At 49.8% G+C, this 16229-nt stretch overlaps 3 protein-coding genes and 1 long non-coding RNA gene across 8 annotated transcripts in view; 3 read left to right on the top strand and 1 right to left on the bottom strand.

The window, feature by feature from the left end:
• Positions 1-488: 488 nt before the first annotated feature.
• LOC101770484 lies at positions 489-2626 on the bottom strand. Its single transcript, XR_215559.3, has 4 exons — positions 1732-2626; positions 1600-1633; positions 1174-1503; positions 489-944 (listed from the first exon to the last, which is right to left on the bottom strand). It is a non-coding gene; the product is annotated as an uncharacterized LOC101770484 (long non-coding RNA).
• A 657-nt stretch (positions 2627-3283) lies between these two features.
• On the top strand, positions 3284-8973 carry LOC101770088 (ubiquinol oxidase 1b, mitochondrial). Of its 3 annotated transcripts, none has more exons than XM_022828795.1 (3): positions 3284-3976; positions 4089-4706; positions 8577-8967. In XM_022828795.1, the coding sequence occupies exons 1-3, from the start codon at positions 3638-3640 to the stop codon at positions 8634-8636; spliced, it is 1017 nt and encodes a 338-aa protein (XP_022684530.1). In that variant the 5' UTR covers positions 3284-3637; the 3' UTR covers positions 8637-8967. The 3 variants fall into 3 exon arrangements, with proteins under 3 accessions (XP_022684530.1, XP_004976685.1, XP_004976684.1); XM_004976628.4 differs by lacking the exon at positions 8577-8967 and adding an exon at positions 4806-5037 and having other exon boundaries at positions 3389-3976; XM_004976627.2 differs by lacking the exons at positions 3284-3976; positions 4089-4706 and adding exons at positions 7078-7707; positions 7848-8465 and having other exon boundaries at positions 8577-8973.
• Positions 8974-11892: 2919 nt separating this feature from the next.
• LOC101769278 (ubiquinol oxidase 1a, mitochondrial) lies at positions 11893-13941 on the top strand. The gene is made up of 4 exons (XM_004976626.2): positions 11893-12331; positions 12500-12628; positions 12975-13463; positions 13588-13941. The coding sequence occupies exons 1-4, from the start codon at positions 11993-11995 to the stop codon at positions 13645-13647; spliced, it is 1017 nt and encodes a 338-aa protein (XP_004976683.1). The 5' UTR covers positions 11893-11992; the 3' UTR covers positions 13648-13941.
• Positions 13942-14070: 129 nt separating this feature from the next.
• The window catches only part of LOC101768464, a 4406-nt gene continuing 2247 nt past the window's right edge, over positions 14071-16229 (top strand). For 2 of the 3 annotated variants that reach the window (XM_012847900.3, XM_012847899.3), the window contains exons 1-3: positions 14071-14560; positions 14642-14812; positions 15232-15399. In XM_012847900.3, coding sequence (XP_012703354.1) covers positions 14315-14560; positions 14642-14812; positions 15232-15399 — 585 coding nt within the window. In that variant the 5' untranslated portion in view covers positions 14071-14314. Of the gene's footprint in view, positions 14561-14641; positions 14813-15231; positions 15619-16229 lie in introns of those variants that run through there. The other variant, XM_004976624.4, reaches the window with a different exon arrangement.

The following is a 16229-nucleotide window of genomic DNA, read 5'->3' as shown; positions in this document are numbered from 1 at the left end:
CAGAGCTGTTTCTGTCTTTGCTCCATGCACATTTTGGACCATACAGATCCTAGGGTGCATAATTTGAATTGCCTAATTCTTACATGTTTTAGCAAACCTGAAAACTGAACTTGATTTTGCTACAGAGAAGTGAATTTCGAAATCGTTATTGTGGATGGTGAAGTCCGGATGGAGCTCAAGACCATTGCAATAACTGCTGAAAGTGTTCAAGCCATATTTGTAAACTTAAAGAAAACAACCTCATAAGAACTCAAACTGTAGATAATTATCTGAACCCTTCTGATTGGTAGTAGGATTCACCTAATCATTAGCAGGTGCTGGCTTTAGTTGACGCTCTAGCTCAAAAGGTATCAGCATTCAGCACCTAGTTTGAATTTTGAAAATTGTAGCCTAAAATCAGGCATGCTTTCAAATTCCAAGCACCATATGGTCCTAATATTGGACCTGTGAGGAACATCCGATGCATATATCCTTAATCAGGGATACACTGGTTTTCAAATTTTATTTATTGAACACGTTACTTCCATTACAATGACAAGCTTGGCAGTGCTAGCAAAGGACATAGTAACAAATTCAGAGAAGGCGTTGAGCCAGAATACATTACTCGAAGCCCCCAGCTGCATATCATGAGCAGCAGTGGCATCAGCAACATTCTTACAAGTTCAATAAAAAGACAGCTCACTAATACAAGCCTAATTTTCCCTTCACCCTCGCCAAATAGTACCCTGTGCACCGTCAGGTTGAAATTGTTGGCTGTAACATCCGGTTTCAGAACAGTTGCATCATCAGTTTCCAAATTACTCCCAGTTCTGCAGCTCTGGAGATCGCATGACTCATAGTGGTAGCTTCAATTTGGAGAGCACCATAAACATGGTAGAAACTGAGAGCTCCTGAACCCCCAGCAACAATTTGGGCTTCTTGATCACGCACAAACCCCCGGCCACCTGTATGATTGCTTTCTGAGTAAGCTCCATCAAAATTGATTTTAATAAAATATGGAGGCCAATGGCTCCATCTAAGAGCTCAGTCACTAGCAGGCTTATGAGGTGATGCAAAAAAAAAAAATGCATACAGCTACTTAGAGTAAACTGAAATTCATCCACTGATTCAATTGTTTTCTTACTCTCCATTCACCAAAGCCATAATCATAACATGGTAATGACTTCGCGTTACCTTCAAGCTGCACAGTTCTGAAAACCGCTTCGCCACACTCCTCAAGCTGTAAGCAGGTGGATTCTTGAAGTACCGTTAGCCTTTTGACAATAGATACTACTCCAGTCTGGCACCATCATCGAACAAATCTCGCACAAGCAGGACATTTAGGATCCACTTCCAATTTTCCAAGCTCCTTCTTTTCCCCGACATTTGGCAATGGCATCCAAAACTAACTCAAAGCTTCTGCAGTGTACACTGACATCCAATCTGACCAACAACCGCTATCCGAACCAATTATCTGTAGATCCACTGCTGAATGCCGTAATTCACATCAAGTATCTGTTGCTTCTGTAATGTATACAGAACAGCGAATAGTGTGAGTTATGCCCAATTGATGGGATCGTGGAAGGAGAAAGCTCACACTTGTGAAGGAGCATGGCTTACTTGCAACATGAGCATCAGTTCGATCGAATTCAGCCTGCGCAAATGGGCAGCAATTTGGTCAGGCGGAGTTTGGGATCCTCGATCCAGCCGTAAGATGAGGGGAACAGGGGTTAGGGCGAGGGGGCCGCTTACGGATTGCTCGGCGTGCCATGAGAGGTCTGCGGCGGCGGCGAGGTAGACTAGAGACGCCGTAGCCAGGTCGCCCACCGCCATCTTCCGGAACGGAACCTCTCGTCTTCCTTCTGCCGCGCCGCTTCTCTTCGTCACCGGGAAGAGACAACCCAGGAGGAGAAGAATCCTATCCTCAACGGCAAGGCAGCCGTCGCCGTCGCCGGACGGGGACCGGGATCCATCGGGGACGGGGAGAGAGCGTGGACGACGCCAGCGCATTGGAGGACTATGTTGGAAAAAGTCATGGCCTGATAGGGGGTTAAAGTAAAATATTGTGAATATTATTTACACAAACCCCCCTAATTTGGATCGCGATGGGACTTTGTGAAAAAGTGCCACGACCTCGCCAGTCGGCGTGGCTATGGCGGCTCCGGCCGCCGTGAACCCGCCCTGACGATCAGAGCAGATCGCCTCCAGGACCCATCCATACAGGGAATTCGCGCGATTCACAACCCCCCCGAGGCCCCAGCATTCGAGCGAGTAGAAGATAGCAGACGAAATGACGGCGGCGGCGAGCACGCAGGCAGCAGCACCGCGCCCACGTACAATGGCCGCCTCAATGCCGTCGCTTGTTCACCAACCAACTTCATCTTCAAGGGCTTCAAGCACCTCCCGAAAGCACTACCTCTGCCTCCCCTCTCTGGCTGTCTCTCCTTGTTCACCAACCAACTTCCTCTTCATTGCGCCTTCCCTTTCTGTCGAGATCGTCTTCGGCAGACGTCCTCGTCGGATTTGAATTCGTTCGTTGGGAATTGCGATTCGTTTCTGCGTGCTCAAGCTGGGATCAAACGAATTCGAACATGACAAATTGCTCTGCCTGCGGCCATGCAGATCTAGTTGCAGAATTCTGTCGAAGTGATCACCGTAGTCCACTATAGTACATGTTCGAATTCAGTATGTTTGGAATACCTGACAAAAGTGCTCAGCATGTTTGGAATACCTGAGACATGAACTTCGCAGTAAAGTAGTAAACGACTGCTGCTGCATTCGTCAGAGAAAATTCTGTTGCTGCTACAGCCTGATTCTTTTTTCGGCCAAGCTAAATTCGTCTTATGGCATGTCTAGAATCCTTTAGAAGAGAGCAATTTCCTTGGAAAGAACACTGAATTTTCCCAACCGATGAGAACGATTCCAATTTCCACCTGTTCTCGAATTCTCAGTAGACCTGCTTGAGCTTGACCGCCTTCTACTTCCATTTCTTTCCGATTGGATCCAGTGCACGTTTCCGTATCCGATCGCCATTTTTCCAGCCACGGCGAATGGTCAAGTCGCCGCCAGCCGGACGAGGACGACTAGTCCACGTTCACCTCACGGGCACTGACGGCCAGGACCCGTCCTCGCATAGCCCCGTGCTCGCCTCAACGGATGTGATTGGGAATGGGATCCAGCAGGCAGCAGCAGAAACCTCATCGCTCGCGTTGAGGTCAACCACGGCAAAACCAATCAAGAGTTCTCGCGAATGACCCTGGAAGCCGTCAAAGGTTCGCTCAGCTGGTCACGCGCGCGTGCGCGCAGCCGTTGGTGGGTTGGTCTCTCTCTGTTGCTTGGTTGCTTCGGTCACGTCGCGTTCCTGCACGGGCACGGCACTTGGAGAGCACGGCTAGCCACCGCCCGCGACGGCGCTCCGTCCGGGAAGCATCCCGCCGGACCGGCCGCCCGGCCGAGCGCCCGAGGCCAAGACGCGCCTGTATAAAAAACCCCACCCCAACGGAAAGCATCATCGTCCTATGTTAACAGCAACCAGCCAACAAAACACATACAGATCAGCAGTCCCGAAACTCGCAGGGGAAAAAAAAAGGATCTCCCTTTCGAGCGGCCTATTGTCCCACAGGGAAAGGAGTGGATCGTGATTAGTTGATCGCAAGCCATGAGCTCTCGCATGGCCGGGGCAGCGCTTCTGCGCCACCTGGGCCCGCGCCTGTTCGCGGCCGAGCCGGCCGTGTCCGGGCTCGCCGTGAGGGGCGTCATGCCCGCGGCGGCGAGAATCCTCCCCGCGCGGATGGCCAGCACGGCAGCGGAGGCCGCCAGAGAGGACGCCGGTGCGAAACACAACGGGAGCACAGGCGGCGGCGGCGGCGGCGGCGCCGAGAAGCCGGAGGAGGCAGCCGGCGGGCAGAGCAAGAAGGCCATCGTCAGCTACTGGGGCATCGACTCGCCGAAGCTCGTGAAGGCCGACGGCACGGAGTGGAAGTGGTCCTGCTTCAGGGTGAGCGCCGCGCATTATTCATTCTGCAACCACACTCTGTTTCATGACAACGCTTGCATTGCACATGATTTTAGCAATTGCGATCTCTAACAGCGTGTGACGACTCGTGCAGCCGTGGGACACGTACACGTCGGACACGTCGATCGACGTGAAGAAGCACCACGAGCCGACGACGCTCCCGGACAAGGCGGCGTACCTGATGGTCAAGTCGCTGCGGGTGCCCATGGACCTCTTCTTCCAGCGCCGGCACGCGAGCCACGCGCTGCTGCTGGAGACGGTGGCGGCCGTGCCGGGCATGGTGGGCGGCATGCTCCTCCACCTGCGCTCGCTCCGCCGCTTCGAGCACAGCGGCGGCTGGATCCGAGCGCTGCTGGAGGAGGCCGAGAATGAGCGGATGCACCTCATGACGTTCCTCGAGGTGACGCAACCGCGGTGGTGGGAGCGCGCGCTCGTGCTCGCGGCGCAGGGCGTCTTCTTCAACGCCTACTTCGTCGGGTACCTGCTCTCCCCCAAGTTCGCGCACCGCGTCGTCGGGTACCTCGAGGAGGAGGCAGTGCACTCGTACACAGAGTACCTCAAGGACCTCGAGGCCGGCGTCATCGACAACACGCCGGCGCCGGCCATCGCCATCGACTACTGGCGCCTCCCCGCCGACGCAAAGCTCAAGGACGTCGTCACCGTCGTGCGCGCCGACGAGGCGCACCACCGCGATGTCAACCACTTCGCATCGGTACGTACGATACACCATGTCGCCAAGAACATTTTCACTGTATGTGTTGAGCAACTATGAGCAGTTTGAACTGATTTAGTGGTTTGATACGTTTCGCAGGACATCCATTACCAGGGGATGAAGCTCAAGGACACGCCCGCGCCACTCAGCTATCACTAATCTAGCTCGCTCATATCGTTCATGCAATATTTTGTGCTAGCCGAAGTTGCTTAGCAGATCAGGACTGGTTCCGCCCAACTGTACTTGTAAGTGAACCAGTTGGTTATATAGGTTGTACTTTGTACATATTTAAAGCTATTTAAAATAAAGAAAACATTATAAGAAACAATAACATCATTTGGTTCCGTCCTAAGCATTGGGAGCCAGCTATCTAGCGCACGGGAGCAAGTTCCGTGACAACAAAATAACAAATACTTCATGATTCTGGCCTCGTAACTTTCTGTTTTTATAAACTTTCCCATAACTTTTCTCCTCCCCAACTTTCTATTTTTATAAACTTTTTCCATAAACCTTTTTCTCCATAAATTTTTACACTTAATTTTTAGAGTAAATTATAAGAAAGTTCTTTTTTTTGGCAAAACACATTACAAACGCAGATGCTCCCATACACGCATGCGCCCTCAACCCTGTGAATACATGCACGCAACCCTACCCTATGAGCACCTCCGCGAGACTGAATCAGTAGATCTTCGAGATTGATGAAGGCATCATGACGCTTCTCTATCGACGGGCGCATACCACTGAAGGAATATCAAGGATTAAATCCTGAAATAAATTCAGAAAAATACGATCACTAGCGCCGAGTCGAGGACTCGAACTTTGGTGAGAAGGAACCTTACCTGCTGAGTTACGTCGGATCACAAATTATAAGAAATTTCTAATGAAGTTTCATATAATTTATCGAAGGTTGTTGTGTTATAGGATTCACCACAATTTTCCATTGTCCTCCTTCAGTCATCGCAACTGTCAATGACACCATCTAAATCATCTGTCTATGGCCACCTAATAGAACAAAAAGCACCATTGCCCCATTTTCTCTTTGTGATGACTCCACACCATGGTAGTAAGGTTGGTACTCGAGTTCACGGTTTCAAATTTCGTTTCCCCTTTTTTTGTCCACATCAAAATGAGCGAAATTCATGAAATTACGGCCGAAATTTGAGTTAAAAAGTGAGATCTTTCGGTGAACAGTAATTTCCATCATGAAAAAAGACCGAAATTTCAAGAAATTCATAAAATTTTGCCACTGCTCTAGTTAGCTCCAACCCTATCATCGTTGTTGTGGTGATGCCTTCAAACCATTATGATAATGTTGGTACTCGAGTAGTCGAGCTAACTCAAACCTTGCCATGCTCTTAGATGACAGCATCTTCGCCAGAGGCAAAGACAACGCACACAGAGATGATTATTGTAGATACCCTTGAAGGAACCAGGCGAAAGTTCAGAAGATGGACACATAAAGCTTACGCAAATGATACGCCATAAAGAGTACCTAGACTTCATATAAATCATCTAGTCTTTCCTAAGACTAGATGATTTATATGATTTGTTCCTGCAATCCTGCATGTTGTAACCATTGCCTCAAAAAATATTCATCTGATGAGTGCCCAAGTGGTGAGAGTGACATCGTCCTTAATTCTGCACTCTAGCTCTAGGGCAGCTCCAGCAAGATAGGAGGATAATTGTGGCAAGTAGGGTCCTGGAAGTTTCTGGCTTATGCTTTGGGTACGCTTTTAATCACGTTCTGTATTGTTAGTGATTAGATTAAGGGTCCACTAATTAATTGTGGCAAGTAGCGGAAGGGTGTAGTACGCCTTCCTTGATCCACAAGACAAACAACAGAGGTGAGAGCACGCGTCGCCAGTTTTGGTTTGCTTTCTTTCTTTACACCGTGGAGAGATTCTGTGAACAGAACATTATGCGTGCAAGCATAATGCCGGGTTCAAATCCTGAGGGACCAGTTGGCATTTGAGAGAAATCTTAAAGAAAATGTCGACCACATATAGAGAACTATCCAAGCAAAGGTTTAAATTCAGTGCGTGTTTTAAAATATCCGTCTTTGAAATGAGCTAAAAAAGGCTTCTAGCCCTGAAGATTATGCTATACTACTGGTGGTGGTGTCTGTATTGCAATTTTTTTTAGCGGAGGTCCGGAGGATTCTAGTATTGACCCATGACTTTATACTGGCACGGTGGCACATGCTTCATTGGGTAGCCACCCTATTCTTTTTTACGCGTCATAGAATTGCGATTGTTTACGTACAGTAGTCGCTGACCTTGTCGTTTACCTTGCGAGCAGTAGAATAGAAATATCCCGTCCCGCGCCACGACGCCTACCTGTCGTGCTCCGTTTGGCCGGTCAAATCATAGTAGCACCGGGCTGGATCGAGCTCGCCTCAGCGCGCAACCACCTCGCGCGCGGCGGCGCTGCTCGATCTGTCGGAGAAGCTTCACTGCCGGGTGATGGAGCCCAAGCGGCCAAGAGCCTCCCCTGCTCCCTTATAAAACCACTCCACAATCTAAGGATGTTTCGCTGTACCAGAACAGCAAAAGCACTAAGCCATCTGATCTCAACACAGCCACAAACACACTCACTGATAGTTTTGTTCCCGTTCCTTCACCGAAGATTTCTCGCGCCACTTGCCGGCCGGCTCTGAAGCAGGTTTTGTAGTTGCACAACCATGAGCTGCCGAATGGCCGGAACCGCGCTCCTGCGCCACCTGGGTCCCCGCCTCTTCACGGCCGAGCCGGTGTCCGGGCTCGCCGGGAGAGGGCTCGTGCCCGCGGCCGCCAGGATTCTCCCCGCGCGGATGTCCAGCACCGCCGCGGAGGCCGCCAAAGAACCAGCCGCGACGGAGCAGCACGGCGGCAGCACCAACAAGCCGAAGCCCGCGGCGCCAGATGGGCAGGACAGCAAGAAGGGCATCGTCAGCTACTGGGGCATCGAGCCGCGGAAGCTCGCGAAGGAGGACGGCACGGAGTGGAGGTGGTTCTGCTTCAGGGTGAGCAGAGCAGAGCACTGACCAACCAACGCATTTTTTTTACTGAAACCACGCACGATTTTCTCGGTGCACGCCTTCCGATTTGTGATCTGAGTATCTGACACTGATATCGTTTGCTGTTGGTTGATGTGCATGTGCAGCCATGGGACACGTACAGAGCCGACACGTCGATCGACATGAAGAAGCACCACGAGCCGAGGGCGCTTCCCGACAAGCTGGCCTACTTGCTGGTCCGGTCGCTGATCGTGCCCAAGCAGCTCTTCTTCCAGCGGCGGCACGCGAGCCACGCGCTGCTCCTGGAGACGGTGGCCGCCGTGCCGGGCATGGTGGGCGGCATGCTCCTCCACCTGCGCTCGCTCCGCCGCTTCGAGCACAGCGGCGGCTGGATCCGGGCGCTGCTGGAGGAGGCCGAGAACGAGCGCATGCACCTCATGACGTTCCTGGAGGTGGCGCAGCCGCGGTGGTGGGAGCGCGCGCTCGTGCTCGCCGCGCAGGGCGTCTACTTCAACGCCTACTTCGTCGCCTACCTCGCGTCGCCCAAGTTCGCGCACCGCTTCGTCGGCTACCTCGAGGAGGAGGCCGTGCACTCGTACACCGAGTACCTCAAGGACCTCGAGGCCGGCCTCATCGAGAACACGCCGGCGCCGGCCATCGCCATCGACTACTGGCGCCTCCCCGCCGACGCCAGGCTCAAGGACGTCGTCACCGTCGTGCGCGCCGACGAGGCGCACCACCGCGACGTCAACCACTTCGCGTCGGTACGTGCATATTCCTCTGCAGCTTGCAAGGATTTCCACCTGCTCTGTGAACAAACTTGACCAATCTCATCAGCTAATTAACCGGTTCGTCTTGATGGATACGTCGTGCAGGACATCCATTACCAGGGGATGAAGCTGAAGGACACGCCTGCGCCGCTCGGGTACCACTGATCGGTCGACATGGCCTGCTCGATTCAGCAATGCTCGACATTACCTGCTACCCCTCGGACGCCTTGTTTGGGATCATTTTGTCTGCATGGTTTACGCGTAAATGATCAGTATTTGCATAGTTTGTGCCACACATTCGAGTCCGATTTACCACCTATACGCGAATGAGTTGGTTGTGTCTGTATGTAATCTGTCAGTCTGTACATATTAACGAGAGACATTTGTAAGTAAGAATTATTCTTCAGTACGAGTAGTTGAAATATGCCCTGCATTGCAAGTAGCACACGTTTATTATTTACAGGGATACGTCTGAATGAACTAGATTGGTGTACTCCCATCTCTCCACCTCCAAACCTATTGCTGTGCCTTTGCTTAATTGAGGTTTATATTACCTAACCTCCAAATCTAAAATACTTTGATGCTAGACACGGTGATACCCAACTGATTCATTAAATAAATGTTAGACACGGTGGTACCCAACTGATTCATTAAATAAATGTTGTTGGTCAAAGTTTCATAAAGGAGCCAATGATGTCATCTATTTAAAAATATAAGGGGGTAAATTTGAGGAACAAAAATTGAGTTGAGTTTTCTTAGCAAACGAGAAAAATCAACGGATAGAGCAAGCTATGAAAGTTATCCTTGACACCAAACTACCGTCAAATTAGGGGATCCACAAGTCAAACCAAATAGTTTAGTTGAACCAAACCATAGCGTGAGTAGTCATGCTACCATTATCAGGGAGATACAAATAAAAACTCGATTGGCTGGGGAAAGACCACCCCACGTTATTGTACTAAAAAAACTTCAGCTCAGTCGGTCGAGAAAACCTCCGAACCCCTCAACTTCCCTTTATAGGGTTTATAGGGTCGATCTAGCCAACCACGACAACTACCCCTAGTAGGAGGACCCAAACCAACCATAGATGCAACATGTCGGCACCCTACCACTATTTTTTTGGGTTGCTAGCGAGGGAGTTTTTTTCTAATTTTGCTGCCACCAGGATTTGAACCCTATTTGGAGCCTGTTTGGGAGCACTCCACTTCAGAAAAAATAGATTTGCTCCACCAACTCCACTTTTCTCCAGTTCTATTCGACCAACTCCAGAAAAAACATGGGAGCTGATCAACATATTTGACAAACAATGTGACTCCAGCTCTAAAAATTATAGATTTGGTAGGAATAATCTTTCTTAAACATGTGAATGGGATCCACATGTCAGCCTCTGCATTTTTATCCCTTCTTTTCACCTCCTCTCTGCTCGCGCTCGCCAGCATCGATTGCAGCTACGCTCGCACTCTGCCCATGCGATTCCATCCGTCCTTTCCTCCTCTGCTCGAATCGATCCAAGAGAAAGATCAAGCCCGGGGCAAATTTAGGTGCTCGAATCGATTCAAGAGCAAGATTAACCATGCCAAAACGAAGGGCTGTTACGCTCCCAAAGCAATTGGCTATCTGATTATTATCCCCTTCTGTCAATAAAAAGCCTCGAACGGTAAATCATTCCGGCAACAACCGCAGCATCATCATCGCGTACTCATCTGGGCAGCAAGCAGGGCGAAGGTAGAGTGTCCTTAGGGTGCTAATGCACCCCCCAAAAAAAAGAAAAATCAGTGATTAGGTTTAAAATTTCACCATATGTGCACCCTCCAAAATTTGATTCTGCATCCACAAGGCAAGCGCACCCCTTCAATTTGCTCTAGCTTCGCTAGAGGCAGCGAGAGCAGGCTGGGATTGCATATTTGCATCTGCAGGTGCACCGTGCATGAAAGGTGGCTGGCGATGGATGAGCTGTGCGCACCATATTTGCATCTAGGCAGCAAGAGCATGCATGCAACACGGAGGAAGGAGAGGCGAGGAGCTGTGCATGGTGATACAATGGCGGGCGGATGGAAGTCCCCCAGGCCGACGGCGACTCAAGCCGACGAGGACAGCGGGCAACGGCCACCGGCCAAGACAGGACGACCACGCCATGGACGACAGTCAGCCATGGCCGGCGACCTGGGTGTTGAAACCCGTCCAGTCCCAATCTATCTGGACATAAATCTTGAATAGGGTGTCCAGGGGGATCCATTCCGTAGGTTAGGACGACCGACGGTGACTCGAGCCAATGAGGCCAAGAGTAGCGGCGGAGGAAGGGGCGGACGGACTTTCTAATAATATTTTCTGGTGAAACGGTATCGAGAAATATGTAAATAGTGGTGTTAGTGGATAATTACCTCATAACTTCATGAGGTAGTTAAAATGATGGTTTCTAGAGCACTCTCTGAGGAACTCCAGAAAAAATTTAGAGTTAGCTTCGAGATCCACCTTTTTTTGAATTGTTGGAGCTAGAGATATTTGGCAAGATGGTTCAGGAGTGGAGCTAAAAAATTTGGAGTGGATGGTGTCTCCTTCGATTCAGGAGTTTACCACTACACTACAAAGACACAAATAGCAACTTAACTACTTTGTTTGCCACTTGGAATCGAAGCCTATCATTTGACAGCATGATTGTCTATCCAGCCAAATGGTTCGCGTGTCATGCACAATGCCAGCAAGGATTAATATAATTAAGCAAAGGTGCGGGAAGTTTCTGGCTTATGCTTAGTTTATCCTGTAAACTCCTGTACGTAGTTTGGGTTACGGATCTAATCACAGCAATTTTTTGCAAATAAAAAATCCTAAATATAGCGAACTACTAGTAGCTACCTCATTTGACTGACAACCTGGTCTTGGATGGTTGGAGTTTTTCTTGGTCAACAAGACAAACAACAGAACGGAAAACATGTCCCGTTTTGCTTTGATTTCTTTATACTACACGTATATACTGGTACAGTAGCACTAGTATGGTGTGAAAGGAATATTCAACCGATATACTGAATATATTCCCATTAATCACCTTGACAGAGCATCTAATACTAGAAGAAAAATAAGACCACTTTTGTCTATCATCATCAATCGGGAAAAAGAAAATGAAAAAAAATGAAAAAGTCTTGCAGGGAAATCTGATGCGTGTACGAATTTCGCATCACAAACAGATATAGGAGTAGGTTTCAGCGTGCAGACACGTGAATCTAAATCACAGGCTGTTTCCAACGAGAGAAAATATCGTCACGGGTAATTAATTAACATCCAGCTGGTCGACTTGGAGAAGAAGAAAGGACCTCCTGAGTTTCTGGAAGCCCGGGGAAGCAAGGCACCTCGCCTGTCGCTGACGGAGCGGCCCCACATACCCTATATAATAATCACTCCAAAAATCCCCGCTCCATTTCCAATCTCCAACCAGAAAACAATCACCGTCAACACAAGCGGCCCACCACGACTCACGTCGCATCTGCTCCCAAACTTGCGGCTCGCGAGGTCGGCGATCACCGGCGATGAGCTCCCGGATGGCCGGATCCCTCCTCCTCCGCCACGCCGGCGCCCGCTTGTTCACCGCGGGGGCGGTCTCCCCAGCGGCGGCGGCCGCGAGGCCGGCACTGCTCGCTGGCTGCGACGGCGTCCCGCCGGCGGTCATGGTGCGGTTGATGTCCACGTCCTCCTCCTCTCCCGCCGCGGCGGCGGCAGCAACGCAGAAGGCGAAGGAGGAGGCGGTGAAGGCGGCCAAGGACGGAGGGGACAAGAAGGCCGTGGTGATCAACAGCTACTGGGGCATCGAGCAGACGAACAAGCTGGTGCGGGAGGACGGCACCGAGTGGAAGTGGACGTGCTTTAGGGTACGTGCTCTGCGTTCCTACACGCTCTGATTATTGTTCGCCTTGTTTGCCTTTGCCCCTGTCGATTCGTCCTGGCGGTGGACGGATCTCTAGATCGGTTCATGCAGCAAGCGCCGGGGCTAACTCGTCATGCTAACAGTGCGTGATTAATTTGTTTATCTGCCTCAGCCATGGGAGACGTACACGGCGGACACCTCCATCGATCTGACCAGGCACCACGAGCCCAAGACGATGCTCGACAAGATCGCCTACTGGACCGTCAAGTCACTGCGCTTCCCCACCGACGTCTTCTTCCAGGTTCGCCTTTGCTGTTCAATTGATCATCAGTTCGGTGTTTCTAGCTGTACTGCTTTACTAGTTACATGGCGTGGCATGGGGTTTAAGTATCAATGGCGCTTGGATATTTTTGTTCTGCTTTCCTGCTTTCTGGGAAGTGGCAACTTGTATGTGCAACTTGGATAAAATTGAGTATTTTAGCGCAACCACGGTTTCTACTTTAATTACCACTGATCACTTTAGAAGAAGAACACGTTCCATTCGTTTTAGTGTGAAAATAATATGAGTACTTTCAAAGGCCGATCATCATGGTTATGTGTTGCAAACTTGTAAGCTGACACCGACGAATTTTGCGAATTGTCTGCAGAGGCGGTATGGCTGCCGGGCGATGATGCTAGAGACCGTGGCCGCGGTGCCGGGGATGGTGGGCGGCATGCTGCTCCACCTGCGCTCGCTCCGCCGCTTCGAGCAGAGCGGCGGCTGGATCCGCGCGCTGCTTGAGGAGGCCGAGAACGAGCGCATGCACCTCATGACCTTCATGGAGGTGGCCAAGCCGAGGTGGTACGAGCGCGCGCTGGTGATCACCGTCCAGGGCGTCTTCTTCAACGCCTACTTCCTCGGCTACCTCCTCTCCCCCAAGTTCGCGCACCGCGTCGTCGGCTACCTCGAGGAGGAGGCCATCCACTCGTACACCGAGTACCTCAAGGACCTGGAGGCCGGCAAGATCGACAACGTCCCCGCCCCGGCCATCGCCATCGACTACTGGCGCCTCCCCGCCAACGCCACGCTCAAGGACGTCGTGACCGTGGTGCGCGCTGACGAGGCTCACCACCGTGATGTCAACCACTTCGCATCGGTACGAATTAATGCTTGATATCAGCATCACTGTTTCATGTCATTTGGTCACAGATGTTTACTTGTGTTTATGGATTGGTTCTGAACTTCTGATGTCTGATTCGGTCTTTGATTGTGGCGTGCAGGACATCCACTGCCAGGGCATGCAGCTGAAGGAGTCCCCTGCGCCGATCGGATACCACTGAGGCTGATTGCGCTCTGCTGAATTTTGCATCGCTAATAAGAAAATGAGCGTTTTGTTTTTAAGGGAAAGCGTGCTGATGAGTTATGAGTATTACTACTGCAAGCAGGATATGTTTGAACCATTTCTTTAAGAGTGAAACCTATTTACACCTTAGTCTTTTATTGGGGGAAAAAGATTAATCTACATAGCTATGTACAGGTGCTTTTTGGGCGTTTTTCACTTGGAGTTCGTCTGTTCTGTCATTTCACCTGAATTGGCTATCTGATGTTGATCTGATATGTAGACACTTGGCTCATATCTTGGATTGCGAATGCTTTTCACTTGAAGTTCCTCTGTTGGCCCTTTTAGCTGAATTGACTCTTTGATCTGATATGTGCAATTTCTGCATCAGGCACTCAGGTCGCATCTTGGATTGCAAATGATTGATTGTGATAATTGGTTGCCTTTTCTTTAGTTTAAAATTAGGGTGTCTTAACTTCAAAAAAAAATGGTGTTTGATGCACTTTGGACGGTGGCTAATGCAACGGATGGCCGCAATTTTTGTTTGTCCAAATGGCAGTGGCAGACAGTAGCAGTCAGGTGGCTACCGTACAAAAACTTCGCCCACCCCTCTCGCCATCAGGGGCGCCCAATCTGCTGTGCTTCCTCGTCCTCCACCGCCCGCCGCCATGTATAACCTTCACCTGCAGCACCAGGCGGTCACTCTACACCCAAGCCGCCTACAAGCCCGCGTCACCGCGCCACACAGACAAGCAAAGCTGCCGCGCCGCCGCCGCTTCGCGCCACCACTCCTACTCCACGCGGAGAGCAGCAGATTCGCCTGCGTGCCCCGCGCGTCGGCCACCGGAAGCCCACGCCCCGACCCGGGCGAGGGCGAGCCCGGACGGAATGGTGGGTTCTGGACCAAGTGGATGGTGAGTTCGTGGTCACTATTGAATCAAGGGGAGTTGCTGATTGGCTTGGTGGGAATCCGGTGTGACTGAATGTGCGCGCAGGTGGGGAGCGCGGAGGCGAGGGCCAGGGTGGCCAAGCTCGGCCTGGCCGCCGTGCTGGCCTACGGGCTGTTCGACGCCGTCACCTACACCACCTTCTTCGTGCTCGCCTTCCTCGGCTACGAGAAGAGCACCGGCAAGAACCCTGCGGCCAATCTCAAGGCTCTGCTCGGGGTATGTTCCCTGTGGCTTTGCTGTGTTGTTTGATGGTGTAGTATCTTTCAGCTAGGTACTGCAATCCACTTTTCGATCTCCATTGCTATTGCTAGTGGCAAATTAGATGGAGAAGTCCACAGTTGACAACCACGAATAACTGAAATCATTTGCACCCTTGATGTTTGTAAGTTGGTACAGAACAGTTCTGAGATTGTTTGCTAGCAGATGACTTGCCAAAATCGGGCTCACGCTCATCTGAAGTTCTTTGACAAAAGACGCCTATTTTCTTTCTGTATTAGATTCAATTTTTTCTAGTTATTCCCAGGTGCCAAGTTTTAGTTGTAGTTGTCATTAGCCATGTTACTGTCTGCATATTTCCCCAAATGCAGAAGTGTTAGTGTCCTAAGATCGATGTTCATCTGCTTTCTTTTTGTCAGATTGTTATCCTAATGTGGACTGGTAACAACGTTACAAGGCCATTCCGAGTCGCTGGTGCAACTGCTTTGGCCCCGGTGATTGACAAGGGCTTGAAGGGTGTCCAGGAGAAACTTAACCTTCCAACCCAGATGTATGCCTTTGCACTTGTGATTGGATCTGTGGCCACGGTATGCTTCACAATAGTTGGTATCTTGATCCTCTCAAAGTGGGGAAAGTAAAAAGTCGCTTCTCTGCATATCCACAGTTTTGTTTTGTTGCAATCTTTTGTTTACATGCTCTTTTCCATGTATGTGAGTTTTGTACACATTAGTATAAGGTGATTAATTGACATGTTGTACTAATTCAGTTTGTACTAATTCAGTTATCCGAGGATGATTTCCTTCTCACATGGATAAACAACTAAAATAATTTTAGTTTTGATATTGGTTATCACACTTAGGGAGTGGAGTTTCAATATTTCTGGTACATAGGATAGGAGTACAGGACCTTTATGGATTTTCCAGTGTTGTAACTTGTAAGGCTAAAATACAGTTTAGACAAGGCAACAAGAGAGATATTTGGACAATCTTACGGCATAAGAAATGTGACATCTTGGTGACTTGATTAATTCTATATTAACCCAAAATGTTTTGTCAGATGGGTAACTCGGCATTACATAGGTTGCAACTAATTGATGATTAATTGTTGAATAATTTTTAATTATGGAAAAGGCTTCACTAACAAACAGATCTAATGGAGGAATATTTAAGTACATATGGCTGGCATATTAAGACCATGGGGCTACAGGCCAACAACTCAACACTTTAGTTCTTCAACATTTTAGCTTCAGTCGTGTATATTCTTTGATCATGAAAACAGGATATATTTGATGCACTGTTCAGATATATGATACAAAAAGGACATTTCAGATATGCGTATACCTTGAGTCTAGACTGTCGCATGCTCTATCATTCACCAATCTGCATTCTACATGTGTGTAGAATTCAAACTTTTCAAA

The sequence above is a fragment of the Setaria italica genome, chromosome VII (genome assembly GCF_000263155.2).
Source record: "Setaria italica strain Yugu1 chromosome VII, Setaria_italica_v2.0, whole genome shotgun sequence".
In the NCBI taxonomy this organism is placed as follows: Eukaryota; Viridiplantae; Streptophyta; class Magnoliopsida; order Poales; family Poaceae; genus Setaria; species Setaria italica.
This window is presented reverse-complemented; position numbering and strand designations above follow the sequence as displayed.